The sequence below is a fragment of the Leucoraja erinacea genome, chromosome 4 (assembly GCF_028641065.1).
Source record: "Leucoraja erinacea ecotype New England chromosome 4, Leri_hhj_1, whole genome shotgun sequence".
Taxonomy (NCBI): Eukaryota; Metazoa; Chordata; class Chondrichthyes; order Rajiformes; family Rajidae; genus Leucoraja; species Leucoraja erinaceus.
The window spans coordinates 2401974-2421831 of record NC_073380.1 but is presented as its reverse complement, the minus strand read 5'-3'; the positions used below and the strand labels follow the sequence as shown (position 1 = coordinate 2421831).

Here is a 19858-nt window from a genome sequence, read left to right as displayed (position 1 = left end):
CGTCTGTCTGTTTTTCTCCACCGATGCTGCCTGAGCCATTAAGTTCCTCCAGCAGTTCATTTTTTTAAATCAAAACTCTATACTTAGCTGGTGTTTTCACCCATATCCTCAACATTGCACAAAACTGTCTCCAAGCTCAAGGGGGGAGGCCCTGCATGGAGGCATCATCTTCCAGGCTTGTATGATGTCAAGGGGGTATGGCAAACGTGCTATCATGAAAGTAATTTTGGAAGCCATATTCGATAGTGCGATACCTCATAGCTTCAACAACCTGACTTCCAGTGATCTCTGAGAGAAATCTGCACATTCTCTCTGTGAATAATTTCCTTCCAGCGCTTGTTTTCACGCACAACCTAAAGGAATGCCAATTGGCAGGTTAACGTAAATTACCAATGAGAATTGATGTTAATTGGTATATTGGTTACAGGGAATCAAGTTGGCAAATGGGATTCATAGGATTGCTGAGAACCAGCATACTCAATGGACGAAACAGCCACCATTGAAGGAAGAGAATTGGTAGCATATCAAAATGAGTTGATTTACAATTTCTATTAAAATAAAAAGAAACTAAAGTAATTCCTTTAAGTTTCCAATTGTTTTTTGTAATGTTAATGTCTAAAAGAAATTATGAACAATATGAGATTGGAGACAGAGAGACACAAAAATAACATCTATAAATAAGAGAGAAACATCAAGAGTCTTTGCAGGTCAGCCAAGTACAGGCAGATGGGCAAGGCTTAGTGCAGAATAATAATCAGGGGGCATTAATAGTTTTGTTATCATTACAACTGCTAAGGTTGGCCAATAACCTTGGAAACTTAAAGTGTTAAATCACAAAAATCACCCAGTTGTCAAAGTTAAAAGATGTAGCATAGAGATTGGTTTCAGAGAACGAGCAACATCTTTTTAAAAAGAAAATGCAGCAAATGTGATGTGCAATGCCACATACAATGCCATGATGAATGTTGCCTTTCACAGTTTTCTCAGGGGCATAATAACCAAAATAAATTGAATGGTTGTTAAATAAAGGCAAACATGAATCGCATTGGGAGAGTCATAAAGATTTAACATAAAACAGTACAGGAACAGGCCCTTTGGCCCACAATGTTTGTGTCGAACATGAAACCAAGTTAAACTGATCTCATCTGTCTGCACATGATCTGCCAATTTTGGTCTTGTCAGCAAACTTAAATTTTCAAATGCCTTTTCAAAAAGACAATACGGAGAGAAAAGATGAGGTACGAAGATAAGCTAGCCAAGAATATAAAGCAGGATAGTAAAAGCTTCTTTAGGTATGTGAAGAGGAAAAAAATAGTTAAGACCAAAGTTGGACCCTTGAAGACCGAAAAAGGTGAATTTATTATGGGTAACAAGGAAATGGCAGAAGAGTTGAACAGGTACTTTGGATCTGTCTTCACTAAGGATGACACAAACAATCTTCCTGATATAGTAGTGGCCAGAGGATCTGGGGTGACAGAGGAACTGAAGGAAATCCACATTAGGCAGGAAATGGAGTTGGATAGACTGATGGGACTGAAGGCTGATAAATCCCCAGGGCCTGATGGTCTGCATCCCAGGGTACTTAAGGAAGTGGCTCTAGAAATCGTGGACGCATTGGTGATAATTTTCCAATGTTCTATAGACTCAGGATCAGTTCCTGTGGATTGGAGGGTAGCTAATGTTATCCCACGTTTTAAGAAAGGCGGGAGAGGGAAAACGGGGAATTATAGACCAGTTAGCCTGACATCGGTGGTGGGGAAGATGCTGGAGTCAATTATAAAAGATGAGATAGCCGCACATTTGGATAGCAGTAACAGTATCGGTCCGAGTCATCATGGATTTACGAAGGGGAAATCATGCTTGACTAATCTTTTGGAATTTTTTGAAGATGTAACTAGGAAAATGAACAAGGGAGAGCCAGTGGATGTAGTGTACCTGGACTTTCAGAAACGATTTGATAAGGTCCCACATAGGAGATTAGTCGGCAAAATTAGGGCACATGGTATAGGGGGTAGAGTGCTGACATGGATAGAGAAGTGGTTGGCAGACAGGAAACAAAGAGTAGGGATTAACGGGTCCCTTTCAGAATGGCAGGCAGTGACTAGTGGGGTACCGCAAGGCTCGGTGCTGGGACCGCAGCTATTTACAATATACATCAATGATTTGGATGAAGGGATTCAAAGTAACATTAGCAAATTTGCAGATGACACAAAGCTGAGTGGCAGTGTGAACTGTGAGGAGGATGCCATGAGAATGCAGGGTGACTTGGACAGGTTGGGGGAGTAGGCAGATGCATGGCAGATGAAGCTTAATGCGGATAAATGTGAGGTTATCCGGGATGGCGGGACTGTCATATGCTGAGAGAATGTAGTAGCTGGGCTTGTACACTCTGGAGTTTAGAAGGATGAGAGGGAATTTCATTGAAACATATAAGATTGTTAAGGGCTTGGACACGCTAGAGGCAGGAAACATGTTGGGGGAGTCCAGAACCAGGGCCCACAGTTTAAGAATAAGGAGTAAGCCATTTAAAACGGAGACGAGGAAACACTTTTTCCTCACAGAGTGGTGAGTCTGTGGCATTCTATGCCTCAGAGGGCAGTGGAGGCAGGTTCTCTGGATGCTTTCAAGAGAGAACTAGATAGGGATCTTGAAAATAGTGGAGTCAGGGGATATGGGGAGAAGGCAGGAACGGGCTACTGATTGGGGATGATCAGCCATTTAGAAATGAAAATGAATGACGATGCTGGCTCGAAAGGCCGAATGGCCTACTCCTCCACCTATTGTCTATTGTATCTTTTCATAGTAAAGTAACTTTTCTCTATTTTTGCATATGTTCTTTCTAACCAGTAGTATTTTTAAGAATTAATCTTCTATTGCTATAAATTGCTTTCCTTTAAAACAGAAATAATCAATTAACCTGAATTTCTGTTACTGTATCACGGAGGAAACTGGTTTCTAAAGTTGAAACTGTTGTGAAATTTACGAGGACAATAGTGCTTCTTAAACCACATAATGTAATTGTACTCTAGGTTCAGCCAGCCATTTTATCTAAAAGTGTTCCATACAAATCAAAATCAATAAATCTTGAACACCGTTTAGCCTAGCCACATACACATCCTACCTTTTTTCTTTCCCTCAGATCAGCCAATTCATCTCTGAGTTCATCACGCTCATTCCTAATGCAGTCAAAGTAGTCTTTTTGCCTCTCTAGAGCCTGATCACAGGACAGCAAGCAGAAGAAAGAAAATAGCAGAAAGAGAAGGTATATGTGAATTGCAACACATTAACATAGCAGATGAAATGTTAGAGGGTAAAAAAACAAATGGGATTACGCTTGGAAGTACTAAAATTCTCATCCTCACCTTTTATTTTCAATATTCAGCTTCCCACTTCATTTTGTACAACTACCACGATCCATAACATGCATTAAGATGTTTAATAATGCTCAAACTCATCACACACAGACCAATAAAATAAATTGAGCAAAGACTCAATTTTATTTAAATTATTTATACCATGCTCCAATATAGTGGGATAAAAGTCACATTGACCAACACTCAACAAACACCTCATGCAATTGCAATCCGACTGTTCATTTTGACCTCGTACCCCAATTTTTTTGTCTTTCCAGTTGACAGTTTCCTGCAGATCAAACACTTCCCTGGTGAGGGTGTCCACCCTCTGCTGCATACACTTGTTTTCCTACAAGCAAGGAGGGGGGATCCAGAGCAACGAAAAGACAGAAATTGAAGTAAAAAGGAAAAGATTAATTTGCAACAGTAAATAAAATAAATAAAGCTGGCAGTGTTCATCCAGGATTTAGAAATGGAAAGGAATTGCAGGGGCAAGACAGTGTGAGAAATGGGTGTGTACTGGGATTTGGGGCGGGAAGAAGGGCTGTTACTTAAAATTATAGAAATGAAGGTTCATACCATTGGGTTGTAAGCTACCTATATGATGTGCTGTTCTTCCAGTTTGTAGTATTGCCTCACTCTGGCAATGACAGAATGGTCGATATTTTAATGGGATGGTGTTAAAATGATGAGCAATCAGGAAATACAGAATGCCTTCGTGGACAGAGCAAGTGTTTGGTGAAAGACTTGGTCACGCTGAGGTAATGGAAGCCACATCGTGAGCACCAATTGAAATCGAAGAAGCTTGGAGAGGTGTATCTAACCTTCTATCTCACTTGGAAGAGATCCCTGGATCTCTGCTGGGAGGGTGAAAGGTGAGGGTCAAAGGAACCTTATCATTGTTCCATCTGGGGAGAAGGGGAGCGAGAGCAGAACTGTAGGGGACAGAGGAAATATGGGTGTGGGATCTGTGCACAACGGAGCATGTTTACTGAAGAGAGGGGACATCTCAGAGTAGAAAGCATCATCTTGGCAGCAAATGCAGTGGAGAGAGCAATTGAGAGTAAGGTATAGTATCCTTGTAAGAGGCAGGGTGGGAGAAGGTGGTAAGATAACTGTGGAAGTTAATGGATTTGTAGTTGGCATCAGTCAATAATCAGTCTCCTGTGATGGAGAGAGGGAGGGGGTAGAAGCATCATGGATAGTCAAAGTGAATTTGAGGGAAGAATATAAAGGTGATGACCTGATTTCTGCACGAATGCAGGAAGCAGGTCCGATGTGGTCATCGATGTAGCAAAGATTGGGGATGGTGCCGGGGCACGTTTGAACAAGGACTGTTCAATGTAATAAAGAACTGCAGGCATTCCTGGGGCCCATGCAAGTGCCCATGGATACACCTTTGACGAAGAAAGTGAGAGGAGTCAAAAGTGAAGTTGTTTATGATGAAGACAAGTTCCACCAGGCAGGGGAGAGTGTTAGTTGTGGGGAACTAACTGCGTCTCCATTGAAGAAAGAACCGGAGGGTGCAAGACCTTCCCGATGAGGAATGGAGGTGTATAGAAACTAGACACCCATGGCAGAGATGAGACGATGGGGATCTAGGAATTGAAAGCTAGTGAAGTTTTGTACAGCATGTGAGGTGTCTGGGATGTAGGTCGGAAGCTGGACAAGGAAGGACAATATATCGTCAAGGTATTTGGAGATGTGTTCAGTGCAGAAACAATGGGCCTGCTATCCAGAGACGTGCAGGTTTGTAGGTTAATTGGTTTCTATAAATTGTTCCCAGTGTGTAGGATAGAACTAGTGAATGGATGATTGCTGGTCAGCATGGACTCAGTGGGCCGAAGGGCCTGATTCCCCACTGTATCTCTCTAAACTAAGCTAAACCATCATTGTTGGCTATCAGCTTGTTCTGGAGCTGACGAGTCTCACTCACCCACGCAGCCAGCGTTAATGTTGAGGAACAAACCTCTTTTCCATCTTTCCCCAAATGTTACAAAGTAATGAGGTTCCTAAGTAAAATGTTATTGTATATCTATAGGCACAAATAGTTGGCAGCTTACTTGAGGACAACTCATTACCAAAGCTATTTATAACTAATTGAGACTTTGCTAACAAAAAATATATAACCATAGAACAATTACAGCATGGAAACAGGCCATCTCGGCCCTTCTCGTCTGTGCCGAACACGTATTCTCCCCTAGTCCCATCTACCTGCACTCAGACCATAACCCTCCATTCCTTTCCCGTCCATAAAACTATCCAATTTATTTTTAAATGATAAAATTGAACCTGCCTCCACCACCTTCACTGGAAGCTCATTCCACACAGCTACCACTCTCTGAGTAAAGAAGTTCCCCCTCATGTTACCCCTAAACTTCTGTCCCTTAATTCTCAAGCCATGTCTTCTTGTTTGAATCTTCCCTACTCTCAATGGGAAAAGCTTGTCCACATCAACTCTCCTCTCTTCCCCTCTCATCATTTTAAAGACCTCTATCAAGTTCCCCCTTAACCTTCTGCCAAAGAATAAAGACCTAACTTGTTCAACCTTTCTCTGTAACTGCAATATAATTGTGCGAAATACAGAAATACAAAATTGAGAGGAGTGTATGTGGACAAACAGAGGAAAGGATCGGTAGCAGTGAGCGGGTTGTGGGCTGATCCCCCATGCCCTCAGAGGCTCGCTGGGGGCTCCGAGGTCAGCTGCAGGAGGCATCCTAGCACACAGAAGCTGAGTGGCAGCTGCAGGTGGGGTGGGGGGACAGTGCATTCGCAGTTCAGGTTGTCGGTGGAATGAACTGCTGACCAGTCTGCAATAGCTCAAGGATCTCGTGGAGCAGGCGACGCTGATGACCCAGCAGACATCAGATGAACACACAGATCGAGCATGGCCTGCAGCAGCATAGGCCAGGCCAACCCCTGCAACTTCAACCCAGTGCCAGCATCAGCACATGGAGCCTTTAAGGACAAGATAAGACTCTATGCTTTTAAAAACTTTCAACGTGAAGGAAACAAGGTGGAGCCAGAAATGTGGCGACTCTATGTATTGCTTTGGTGAAGTCTATTGTTCTTACACCACAATCATTGCACTTTTGTATTTGCATATAACTGTACTTCTGTATGATTTTACTAAATTGTGTGCATAACGAGGAATATCTACGAACATGACACAATAAAGTACCGTTGAACCATTGATATACTTAAATATCCGTAGATATTAGTCATCCAGAATGTAATTATTATGTCAGCTTGAGATTCCTCTAGATAAAGTTGAGAACAGCTAAGTATTGGAATTCAAGATATTTTACCCTGAAGGTTCCAAAAATGTATTATTCGATTTATATACCAAAAAACCATGCCCGTCTGAATTTTAATGAATCCATAGATATTCATTTCATTTGCGAGCATGTGTATGTGGTGAATATTCAATTGAGTTATTGTCCTCATTCATATTACTCTATTCTTAACTTGGAAAATAACTTTATCACAAAGTCCAAAGATTCAAACTGAATACTTTATACCACATTATTAAGAGATACATGGCAACTGCTCCTTCAGTCCATATGAGGAAACTAAACACCTCAAAATAACACATCGCCCCACATACAATTAAAAAACCATAACACTTTTTTACAGTGTAACAAGTGACATTTAGACGCAAGATAGTATCTACCAAACTTCCAAAAGACCTTCATAATGAAAATAATTGTCTGATAAATGATCAACATCCAGAACAATCCTTAGTCTTCCACCTACCTCTATAAGTTCATCTCTTTGCCGAATACCTTCTTTTAATTCTTCCACTTTATGTTGTGACACGTGGTACATATGTTTCTGTCGTTCCAGTTCCTAACAAAGAGAATCAGTTTAAATAGTGTTTTTATAAAAATCTATTCCTGATTTATTAAATTTTGATAGTGAAATTATATTGTGAGGATTGAGATAAAACAAGTTCTTGTTTTCCCCCCAATCTTCAACTTCCTCCCTTTCCTGTTGATTTCTTGCCAATATGAAGAATCAACACGATATGTATACGAGAACCATTTTTGGGCTGACAACACAGCGGTGTGAATATTGATTTCTCCAACTTAAAAAGACCCTGGTATCCCCTCTCTCTCCACCCCGCTCCCCACCCTAGTCATTGTACTAGTTTCAATGTTGTCCAGGTGTTTCACTTTCTATTACAGAGGAGGAATGTTGAAGAAAGATTCACAGAGCCCACAGCTAACAATGGCCTGCTACCTTAATCATTGTCACTTTTTTTGCATATCTTTCATTCATTTATTCTATATCTCTACATCACCGTCTATAACTCTCGTTTTCCTTTCCTGTGACTCTCAGTGTGAAGAAGGGTCTCAACCCAAAACCTCACCTATTCCTTTTTTCCCCAGAGATGCTGTCTGACCCACAAAGTTACTCCAGCTTTTAGTGTCAATCTTGGACAAATTTAGATTGTTTCAGAGGCTGAGAGGAAGCCTGGTAGAAGTATACAAAATTCTGAGTTTTGTGAATCCAGGGATTTATGGGCAGATGGAGCCAGGTGCAGGATGGGATAACAATAGACGCTGCAGACAATTAAAGGCTGCAGATTATGGACACTGGTAAGAAAAGGTGACGAGTGCAACAGGATATGGAAGTGATGATGGGCAGATGAGATCAGGAGAGGGACCCAGTGGGTTGAGCATGTGGATGAAAGACAAATGGAACCAAGTGGGGGGGAGGTGGCTGGGAAGAGGAGGGGCAGGTTACCTGAAATTGGAAAATTCAGATGTTTATGCCTTCGAATATAAAGACGGAAATTAAGATGTTCCTCAAGTTTGCGTTTTGCCTCACCATGACAGCGGAGGAGACTGATGACAACGGGTTAGTTTGAGAATGAAAAGGGGAAGTATAATGGCTTGACCCATTGATTTCCTCCAGCAGCTCACTTTGTATCAGATTGCAGCATCTGCAGTAACTCCCAGCCACCACTATAGTTGCTCATAACCAATTACCTTAGATTTGTCCTCATTCTCTCTGTATAGTTCGGCCATCTGCTCTTCCATCTCCTCAATTACATCTTTTAGGGTGTCCACTTGGTAGATGAGATTTGATTTATCATTATCTAGTTGTGCATTAGAGACCATAGCTTTTTTATATTTTTCTTCAACTTCAGATAAAGAATCCTGTAAGTTAAAATAATTCATTTTCCAGTGACAGCATGAACGATGTTGGAACCAACCATGAACAAAAGGAACATGCAGCAATAACTATAAAGTTAACCTGACAATTTTGTGGAAGGCAAGAACACCAACATAATTAGTCAGATAGATTCTCATCATTTCTTCCTTGTAAATCTACAACCAACACACATGAATTAATTCCCCTGTTGTTCCCTCTGTTTTTAATTAGAACGTTTATGCTAAATGCAATGATAATAAACATTAGGGTTCTGATGAAGGAACACCAACCTGAAACTTTAACTCTATTTGCCTCCCTGCAAAATGCTGCCCGACTTCATGATCATTTCCAGCATTGTTTTTATTTGGGATAATTTCCTTTTGTAAACAATTGCTCTCTTAAAATTTAAACTCCTAAATGCATGTGAAAATTACACCAGCAAACAGTCCAACATGTGGCTCGTGCCAAAGTTTAAGAGTTTACAATTCTAAAGTCTAAGGTTTGCTCCAACAAAAGTTCCTGTGCATCTTAGTCACAGAATATACTGGGAACAACACTGAAAAGAATGCATAATTTGGATTCATTTAACATCATCAAATTGAATTGTTTTGAAAATGTTTCTCATGTATTCTTAGCAGTTAGGTATACATTAGAAACCCTCAATCTTCACCCTCTTTGAATGCATTTTTGTCCCAGTCAAGATTTGTTATTATATAAATTTATCAACCTATAAGGCCACACTGGCCACATTTTCCCATATTCCTAATAAAATACAAATGCAGAATTTGACAGCTTACAATAAGTAACTCTGAGAAGACAAATAAAAAAAAAAGGCCTTCACCATCTGTTAGAAGTTACATTTTCAGTGATATCCTTAAATTGGATTTTCACCTGTCTTATACTTCTCCTGCAGGCAAGCCCCGAAGTATTTTTACTTGCCCATATATTTAATGAAGACTACCAAAACTCAATACTATAACTTTCTTCAACTTCGGTAGCATAACATTTAAAATCATGCAGAATGCAGAAAGTAACAAAGCAGGAATTAGGAAATTGGGTGTTGCAGCCACAAGAATAATATTTTGCTCCAAATAACATGTTGAGACCAGCCAAGTTTTCAGAAACAACTTAATATAAGAAAACACTGCTAGGCAGAAGGACCATTGAAACTTTTTCAGAGAAAATATCTCACCAATAATCATGCCATGCAAAAGCACATCATATAAAGAGCTATCAAGTGAAATATTATTAAATTGAATACAGTCCTTTCAATTTCTACGATGAAACAGATTTTTAATTGATTCTGAAATCAGAATTAAAAATGTTCCACAAATATTCTCGGAGCACCACTTTTGAAACTCATCAACTAAAATGTTAGTTCACACTTTTGATTAGTTTGTACATGAATTCTCCCAGTTTTTGACATTTCAGTATCTTCAGATTAAAATACTAACTTTTCCAAATAGCTTAGGGTAGTTAAAAAAATAACTTCTATCTTACCTAAAACAACCATTAATCAGCCAATCATTCAATAAGTTTAAAGCACTTATTTTTGTGGAGAAATCTGCATGTAAAAAGTTCACCACTCCTTTTGTGGAGAAATCTGCATGTAAAAAGACTACTTCAAGAACTAAAGGGTCGGTCCCACCAGTATGCGACTGCATGCGGCGTGCGCGACCTAACGTGGTCGTTTGAGCCGTATGGCCTCGCGGGGCCGGTCCCACTTCGATCGCCGGAGCCGTATGGAGTTGTGAGGGGCAGGTCCCGACATCGTGCCAGGCTCCGAAAAACTGGCAGTCAAAAAATTCCGCGTGGCAACGGCCTGTCGGCCCGCAGCCGCATTGAGGCCGTACGCAGCACCTCGACGAGCGTACGCAGCGTCTCGACGCCGTACGCAGCGTCTTGACGGCGTACGCCTAGCGCATGGAGTTGCACGATGACGTCACTGCCCGGCGTGCCGTTGCGTGATGACGTAATCGCCAGACGCCGTGCGACGTCCAAATTCAGTCGGTCCGCCTCCTGCCCAGCTGATTGGTGAGTATGATGTCTGGACCAGCCATGCACAACTCCAGACAGCTCCACGGTTGGAAGCGGGACCGGCCCCGCGAGGCCATACGCCTCAAGCCACCACGTTTGGTCGCGCTAGATGCATGCAATCGCATGCTGTGTTGAAAAATCTTAAACTACTTTTGATTCCAGTTGCAACTGAAATGTTCACTTCAACAACCACAAAATCTGCATCGGGACAATGATTAGACTGGCCGAGCGGCCAACATATTTCTGTTGTGCTTGACTTTTCACTGCACATTAGTGTTGATGACGGCAGCTGTGGCTCACATTCCTCTACACCTTTCCAATCTCCAATCTGCTCTCTGTCCACTATCACACCAAACATGTCAACCTATTCGGGGACACACACACACCCACCCACATACACACACACACACACACACACCCCACACACACACACACCCACACGGCAGATCGCTGCGGGCCGAGAGAGAGTAGAGAGGTAGAGGGGGAAGAAAGGGGTAGATGGGGAGGGGGGTGTGAGGGGGAATGGAGAAGGGGGAGGTGCCCTCACGCTCCCGGGGCAGCTCTCCCGTCCCTCTAGTCACCATGCTTCACGCACACAGCCCCGGCTCCCGCCCTCCCCCCTCTCTCCAGGAAGACGCGGTGAACAATACACGGAGGGCCGGGCCGGGGGTTGCAGCAACGTTTACAAACCTCGGCCTCAGCTCACGCCCGGACCCAGGCATCCGTTCCCGCCGCTGGACCTCTCCCTCCCTTCCCTCCCTCCCTTCCCTTCTTCTCTCCTTCTCCCCTCAGACTCCGCCAAACAAACACACACACACACACAGCATGTCCGGCAGATCCTTCCTCTCTCTTTTTTCCCTTCTCTCCCCTCCCTTCGCCGAAACCCTTCCTCAGACTGATAGGGGGGACTGATAGGGCAGTCTGAGGAAGGGTTTCGGCCCGAAGCGTTACCTATTTCCTTCGCTCCATAGATGCTGCTGCACCCGCGGAGTTTCTCCAGCATTTTTGTGAATCCCTAGACCTAGTTCAGTGAACGTCCATCGAAGGTCACCCGGAGAGGTGACCTAGGAACCTTGGTGGACACTCACTGTACTAGGTCTAGGGATTCCTACTCTCCCGGGCAATATACCCTCCCTTTTTTCCAGGACCGAAAATGTCCGATATTCGGAGCTTTTCGGTTTCCGGAATTTCGGATAAAAGGTTGTGCACCTGTATATTGAAAATTCATAAAACAAGGATTTATAAATCAAGGAATATCTGGAAACAATTGCTGAAAGTCAAACAAAAATAGATCACAGATCAAGAATTAAACAAATGCTTTCTATTTATAGGTCACATAGCTTTCTTAAATTGTTACTGTTTACTGGCTGATTGGCTACATTAATGTCATTTATATCTGTTTTATTTGCATGTAACTGAATATGAGGTAACGGTTACTTTCAGAGAAAAATACGCATGCCATAAGTATTCACATTCTCTAGCAGTCATTCAAAAAAAGTTAGTCAAATGCCATATTTCTGCTCCTGTGGGTGTTAAAGGGGTATAGCAGAAATTCCCATTTAGGTAGCCAGAGCAAACAGAAAAACATGCGGGGACATGGCCCTGATACCTTAAGTTCTTTTAATCCCTGCATGTATCGCCCCTCTACATCTTGTATCTGGTCCTTAAGTTCATAGATATCCTGTTGGACACAGGGAACGAGCCAGTGGATGAATGGGAGGGGGAGGATGCAAAAATATGAACTGAACTGCAAAATGTAACATTTTTGAAAGAAGATACACACTATAATAATGCATTAAATGGACAGGCATTCAAATACAAGTAACTAATTCTATGCATTTTTACAGTTTAATAAACCTTACCCGCATTTCACTAAGTGAAACATCAGGATCCAGAATACTGCTCATATCTCCACTGCCTCTCCGTGAGGAGGATCCCCCAAGTGAGGCCAATGTGGCCGCTGACAAGCCTGAAACAGCATTTCGAGATGCTGGCTAATAAATGAATAAAGAGAAAAGAAAGTGATGAATAGTTGGGATTTGCCAAATTCCTATCTACTGATAACCTATCATAGAAACATAGAAACATAGAAAATAGGTGCAGGAGTAGGCCATTCGGCCCTTCGAGCCTGCACCGCCATTCAATATGATCATGGCTGATCATCCAACTCAGTATCCTGTACTTGCCTTCTCGCCATACCCCCTGATCCCTTTAGCCACAAGGGCCACATCTAACTCCCTCTAAAATATAGCCAATGAACTGGCCTCAACTACCTTCTGCGGCAGAGAATTCCAGAGATTCACCACTCTGTGTGAAAAAAGTTTTCCTCATCTTGGTCCTAAAAGATTTCCCCCTTATCCTTAAACTGTGACCCCTTGTTCTGGACTTCCCCAACATCGGGAACAATCTTCTTGCATCTAGCCTGTCCAACCCCTTAAGAATTTTGAAAGTTTCTATAAGATCCCCCCTCAATCTCCTAAATTCTAGCGAGTACAAACCGAGTCTATCCAGTCTTTCTTCATATGAAAGTCCTGACATCCCAGGAATCAGTCTGGTGAACCTTCTCTGTACTCCCTCTATGGCAAGAATGTCTTTCCTCAGATTAGGAGACCAAAACTAAACTATCTAAACTATCTATAACTCTTAAAAAGGTAATTTTTTCACAGATTCCCTCGCTGTGATCAGATATTGGTCATGCCATCTGTGGCTCAGTGAACAGAGCTTGACCAGTAGAATACAGAATAAAAATGCACATGGTAACATGAACATCTTATCCGAGCTGCCTATTCTTTATATTCAGATTAGTTCAGAGCTACAGCATAGAAACAGCCTCTTCAGCCCACCAAGTCCATGCAGTTCACACTAATTCTATGTTACTGAAGGAGTGCTGCACTGCCAGAGGTTCTATCTTTAACCCACTCAGTTAAACCACTGTAAAAAATATAGATGGCACAAAGAATGACTAAACAATGCAAGTTTATGTAATATTTATCCCGCATCCAATATAACAAACACAGATTACCTCAATCACACCATTGTATGCTGCTTCTAACTGTGTGGAACTTTATTACTGTTATTTATATATTAGAACAGTAGACAATAAATCATTTCAAAATATATAGGCCATGGGAAGGGCACAGATTAAACAATCAACAATTGTTTTGAACAATAATCCAGAGATATAATACAGGATCATCTAAAATGTTTCTAAAACTGCAGTATAGATAGTGATTTCAAGATAAATGACTGATTTATTTAATAAATCTTTCTTTAATGATTAATTAAAAAATTATTTAATGAACCTTGGGAGATCATTTATTTTGAGTTATCCCCCCCCCCCCCCCCCCAATAAATTTGATAAAAAAACTACTTGTCCAGATTTTAACAAGTTTCTTTGTCCTTGGAGCTACCAACCAAAACTAATATTATATATTTCTGTAAAACACAAAGTGCTGAAGTAAGCTGGTGGGATCTCTTCTGGGGCAGAGGTGACATGTACAAGAAGGATAGGTTGCAATTGATTTGGAGTGAAGCAATACCCTGGCAGGCAGGTTTGCTAGTGCTACAAGGGTGAGTTTAAACTACATTCGCAAGGATGCAGGACACATTGCAGTACTGAAGACAGGTGAAAGGCTGTAAATCGGTGTGGATAGTGATAAAAGAAGTTCAGTGGACAGAATAGGCAGGAGCATGGCAGGGAGAGAGGAAGGCTGTTGGGTTGAATTGTACTTATTTTAACGCGGGAGGCCTAACGGGTTAGGTCAGGGGTCATCAACCTTGTTCTGCATTGCGGCCAGGTGGCATGTCTCTGAGCAGATGGCTGGCCACATCTATCACGTGTTCACATAGATCCCGCCCCGGATGGCAGACATCAAATCACGTGTTCACATGGATCCCGCCCCTTCGAGCACTGGCCCCTAGCTACGGGTGTTCACAAACATGGCGTACCTACAGACCATTGCCTTGGCTCTGACCTGAAGGCGTTGGCTCAAATACTCGCATTCACTCGTCCCCGGCCTATTGACAACCTCGATCCCAACAGCTGTACCTGCATGCTTATTTTCAGTGACTATTGAACTAGGAGCCCCAGGTCCCATTGTACTTCCCCTTTTCCCCACTTGACACCATCTAGATCAAGGAAGCTGTTTTTACCACCAAAGTGGATAACCTCACATTTATCCATTAAACTGCATCTGCCATGCATCTATCTGCCCACTCACCAAACCTGTCCAAGTCACCCTGCATCCTCATACCATCCTCCTCACAGTTCACACTGCCACCCAGCTTTGTGTCATCTGCAAATTTGCTAATGTTACTTTTAATTCCTTCATCCAAATCATTAATATATATTGTAAATAGCTGCTGTCCCAGCACGGAGCCTTGCGGAACCCCTCTGGTCACTGCCTGCCATTCGGAAAGGGACCCATTAATTCCTACGCTTTGTTTCCTGTCTGCCAACCAATTTTCTATCCATGTCAGCACCCTACCCTCAATACATGTGCTCTAATTTTGCACACCAATGTCCTATGTGGGACCTTATCAAATGCTTTCTGAAAGTCCAGGTACACTACATCCACTGGCTCTCCCTTGTCCATTATCCTGGTTACATCCTCAAAAAATTCCAGAAGATTAGTCAAGCATCATTTCCCCTTCGTAAATCCATGCTGACTCGGACCGATCCTGCTACTGCTATCCAAATGTGCCGCTATTTCAACTTTTATTATTGACTCCAGCATCTTCCCCACCACCGACATCAGGCTAACTGGGCTATAATTCCCTGTTTTCTCTCTGCCGCCTTTCTTAAAAAGTAGGATAATATTAGCTACCCTCCAATCCACAGGAACTGATTCTGAATCTATAGAACATTGGAAATTGATCACCAGTGCGTCCACGATTTCTGGAGCCACTTCCTTAAGTACCCTGGGATGAAGGCCAACAGGCCCTGGGGATTTATCAGCCTTCAGTCCCATCAGTCTACCCAACACCATTTCCTGCCTAATGTGGATCTCCTTCAGTTCCTCCATCACCCTAGATCCTCTGGCCACTAGTACATCTGCGAGAGTGTTTGTGTCTTCCTCAGTGAAGACGGATCCAAAGTACCTGTCATCTGCTATTTCCTTGTTCCCCATAATAAATTCACCCTTTTCAGTCTTCAAGGGTCCAACTTTGGCCTTAACTATTTTTTTCCTCTTCACATACCTAAAGAAGCTTTTACTATCCTCCTTTATATTCTTGGCTAGCTTACCTTCGTACCTCATCTTTTCTCCCCGTATTGCCTTTTTAGTTATCTTCTGGTGCTCTTCAAAAGTTACCCAATCTTCTGGCTTCCCGCTCATCTTTGCTATGTTATATATCTTCTATTTAATTTTTATACTCTCCATCACTTCCCTTGTCAGCCACAGTCGCCCCTTAATCCTCTTGGAATCTTTCTTCCTCTTTGGAATGCACCTTTTGTATTATTCCCAGAAATACCTGCCATTGTTTTTCCACTGTCATCCCTGCTAGTGTATCTTTCCAGTCAACTTTGGCCAATTCCTCCCTCATGGCTTCATAGTCCCCTTTGCTCAACTGTATTATCGACACCTCCAATTTACCCTTCTCCCTGTAAAATTGTAGATTAAAGCTAGATTAAAACTACCTCCTAATGGTTCCTTTACCTCGAGTTCCCTTATCAAATCCGGTTCATTACACAACACTAAATCCAGAATTACCTTTTCCCTGGTATACTCCAGTACAATCTGCTCTAAGAATCCATCACGGAGGCACTCCACAAACTCCCTTTCTTAGGGTCCAGTTCCAATGTGAATGGTTGATAGAATTTAATGCTGAACGATGCCAGATCTATTTTGGGAATTCTAACATGGGCAGGACCTACACAGTGAATGTAGGGCTCCGGGTAGTGTTGTAGAGCAGTGGGATCTAGGAGTGCAGGTGCATAGCTCGCTGAAGGTAGAGTCGCAGGTAAATCGGGTAGTCAAAAGGGCTTTTGGCACATTGGCCTTCATCAGCCAGAGTATTGAGTATAGAAGTTGGGACGTCATGTTGCAACTGTATAAGACGTTGGTGAGGCCACATTTAGAGTACTGTATTCAGTTCTGGGCACCATATTGTAGGAAAGATGGTGTCAAGCTGGAAAGGGTAGTGAGAAGAAGTTGCCAGGACTCAAGAGTCTGAGCTGTAGCGAGAGGTTGAATAGGCTGGGACTCTATTCCTTGGAGCACAGGAGGATGAGGGGTGATCTTATAGAGGTGTATAAAATGATGAGAGGAATAGATCGGGTAGATGCATAGTCTCTTGCCCAGAGTAGGGGAATCGAGGACCAGATGACATAAGTTTAAGGTGAAGGGAAAAAGATTTAATGGGAATCTGAGGGGTAACTTTTTCACCTAAAGGGTGGTGGCATATGGAACAAGCTGCCAGAGGAGGTAATTGAGGCAGGGATTACCACAATGTTTCAGAAACAATTAGACAGGTGCATGCATTGGACAGGTTTAGAGGGATATGGGCCAAATGCAGGCAGGTGGAAGTAGTGTAGCTGGGACACGTTGGCCGGTGTGGACAAGTTGGGTCTAATGACCTGTTTCCATGCTGTATCATTAAATCATTGAATCATTAAGATGGGCGATAGAGGAATAAATTACCTAAAACTGTAGAATTCAATGTTCCTACCATTGGGTTTTAAGCTACCAAGCGGAATATGAAGTCCAGATCAGAGGATGTATAGGAATCAATGTCCGTGTGAGAGTCAGTGTGTGTTTCCTCCAGTTTGCATTTAACTGTCCTTACAGTTGGTTTAACCCGTCTGATGAGTGGGGAGTACTTGGGGAGCAGGAACAATGAGACGTGATCAGACTGACCAAGGTGGGGGAGGGGGATGGCTTTGTAAGCTCAGCCATATTGGTGTAGACTTTGTCCAGTGTCTTATCTACTCTAGTGGGGAAGGAGACATGTTGGTGGAATTTGGGGAGTACAGTCTGGTTGGAGTGATTGAAGTCACCCGCAAAAGGAAGGGTTGTGCGTCTGTTTTGCGAATCACTGTTGTAATGCACAGGAAATCTTTCATTTCAAGCAGCTTAGGCAGCTGCTCCTCAGGGTGGCCCTGGTTTGCTACAGTAAGCTCTTTCATTGTTTGGAGGGATATGGCTGCAATGGAGGGAAGTAGAACGGTCTGGCATCTAAAATGGTTGTCAGTGACCTCGAAGGATCCGTGCAAGCAGGCTTACCAGAGCACAAGTTGCGCCCGATTGAACTCAGTGATTTCACAAGATTAGTCCTAAGCCTTGGTTCTTGCCAATGTAAGGAAGGCCCTGCACTCATGAAAAAACGGGTAGTCAAAAGGGCTCTTGTATGCAGCAGATGAAGTTTAGAAGAGGTGCATGTGATCCTCTGGGCTCACCTGGAAGGGCTGCTGAGATCTCTGGATGGAGATGAGGGAGGAGACAAAGGGTACGTGTTACATCTCCTGCGGATGAAGGGGAAAGTGCCTGGGGAGGGGCGGATTGGGTGCGAAAGGATGTGACCAAGGAGTTGTGGTAAGGAGTGTAGATGGGAGAATGTGACTAGTGGTGAGATCACATAATAAGTTCACTGTTTAATGAGTGGAAACGTTTGTGTTCTTAGGAGTTCTTAGGCAGGAGAGATATACTCACGATGAAAAGGGTACACTTTAACAGGAGTGAGACCAGGGAGTTTTGAGAGGGTAAAAAGTAAAATGCAAGGAGATTTGGGCAGTTTCATAGGTTAATTGGCCTCTGTAAATTACCCTGAGTGTGTTGGGAGTGGATGTGAAAGTGGGAAAACGTAGAATAGTGTGAACAGATGATCGATGTTTGGCTTTGACTTGGAGGGCCAAGGGGCCTGTTTCCATGCTGTTTCTTTCATTAAATAAACTCGGAGAGACTTCCAAGAATATAAAAACGATTAGTAGGGTACTGGTGAATAACACTGGTGAAACACGCTTAAAGAAGTATTCCAGGATACAAGTTGTTCAGAATGAAAGGAAGAATAGGTGAGCAAAGACGGGTACAGATTTGAAATTTTAGCCTAAGATGGGACTGAATTATTTTTTTTTAAACAAAGGGGTCATGAACTCTTTTCGAAACAGCTGGTGAAATTGAACTATTTAAATCAATCAGAATAGGCACGAGAAAAATAATTTGTTGGTCTGGAAGGCACAGTGGGAGGGATTGGTCTGCCAAGAACTGGCAAAGATTCAATGAGCGAAAACAGTGGTGTGAATTGCATCAATTGTAGAATTCAGCTAAAATCAACAGCTAAAATCGATTTCATGCTATTTATTAAAGGTATAATTGAATCTAATGCATTATAATTGTGCAAATTGTGCAAATATTACCTTAATTATCCAAAAGCACTTTCAATATTTTAATTTTAGAAAACTACATTTTTCTGTAAATTTCTGTTAATTTTGAACATAACTCTAAGGCATCTTTAGAGCATGAACTGTTTTTTTCCAACGGCAATAAGCTAACAATCTCATCAATGGAACAGAGAGACTTTTACTGATTGTTACTCACTCGGGAAAATGATTCTGTCTTCTCATCCAACTGTAAAAGAAAATAAAAAAATATATATATATAAATACTCCAGCAAAATTGAATAACAATAATCATATCAAACGGTCAAATTTACATGAAATGACATCAGAAAAATAAGTTCAACACAAAGGTAAAATGAAGATTCCTCTGAATTCTTTCTCTGGAACATCAGAGGTTAAGGAGGACACTTGATTAACATATATAAAATTGTGAGAGGCACAGACAGGATGAACAGTCATCGTCATATAGTTTGGAAACAGGTCCTTCGGCCAAATTTGCCCTCACTGGCCAACATGTTCCATCTACACAAGTCCCACCTGCCTGCGTTTGGCCCCTATCCCCCTAAACCAGTCCTATCCACGTACAGTGTCCTCCATAATGTTTGGGACACAGACCCATCATTTATTTATTTGCCTCTGTCCTCCACAATTTGAGATTTGTAACAGAAAAAAAATCACATGTGGTTAAAGTGCACATTGTCAGATTTTAATAAAGGCTATTTTTATAAATTTTGCTTTCACCATGTAGAAATTACAGCAGTGTTTCTACATAGGTCCCCCTTATTTCAGGGCATCATAATGTTTGGGACACAGCAATGTCATGTAAATGAAAGTAGTCATGTTTAGAATTTTGTTGCATATCCTTTGCATGCAATGACTGCTTGAAGTCTGTGATTCATGTACATTACCAGTTGCTGGGTGTCTTCTCTGGTGATGCTCTGCCAGGCCTGCATTGCAACTAGCTCTAACTTAT

General features: G+C 42.2%; 1 protein-coding gene across 22 annotated transcripts in view; it reads right to left on the bottom strand.

Annotated features, from left to right (window-relative positions):
• The window catches only part of lrrfip2 (leucine rich repeat (in FLII) interacting protein 2), an 87466-nt gene that overhangs the window by 15636 nt on the left and 51972 nt on the right, over positions 1–19858 (bottom strand). For 16 of the 22 annotated variants that reach the window (XM_055633524.1, XM_055633531.1, XM_055633529.1 and 13 more), the window contains 6 exons: positions 19085–19114; positions 12413–12544; positions 12160–12231; positions 8348–8518; positions 7110–7202; positions 3122–3214 (listed from right to left, as the gene is read on the bottom strand). In XM_055633524.1, coding sequence (XP_055489499.1) covers positions 3122–3214; positions 7110–7202; positions 8348–8518; positions 12160–12231; positions 12413–12544; positions 19085–19114 — 591 coding nt within the window. The remainder of the gene's footprint in view (positions 1–3121; positions 3215–7109; positions 7203–8347; positions 8519–12159; positions 12232–12412; positions 12545–19084; positions 19115–19858) is intronic. The other 6 variants (XM_055633535.1, XM_055633539.1, XM_055633522.1 and 3 more) reach the window with 3 other exon arrangements.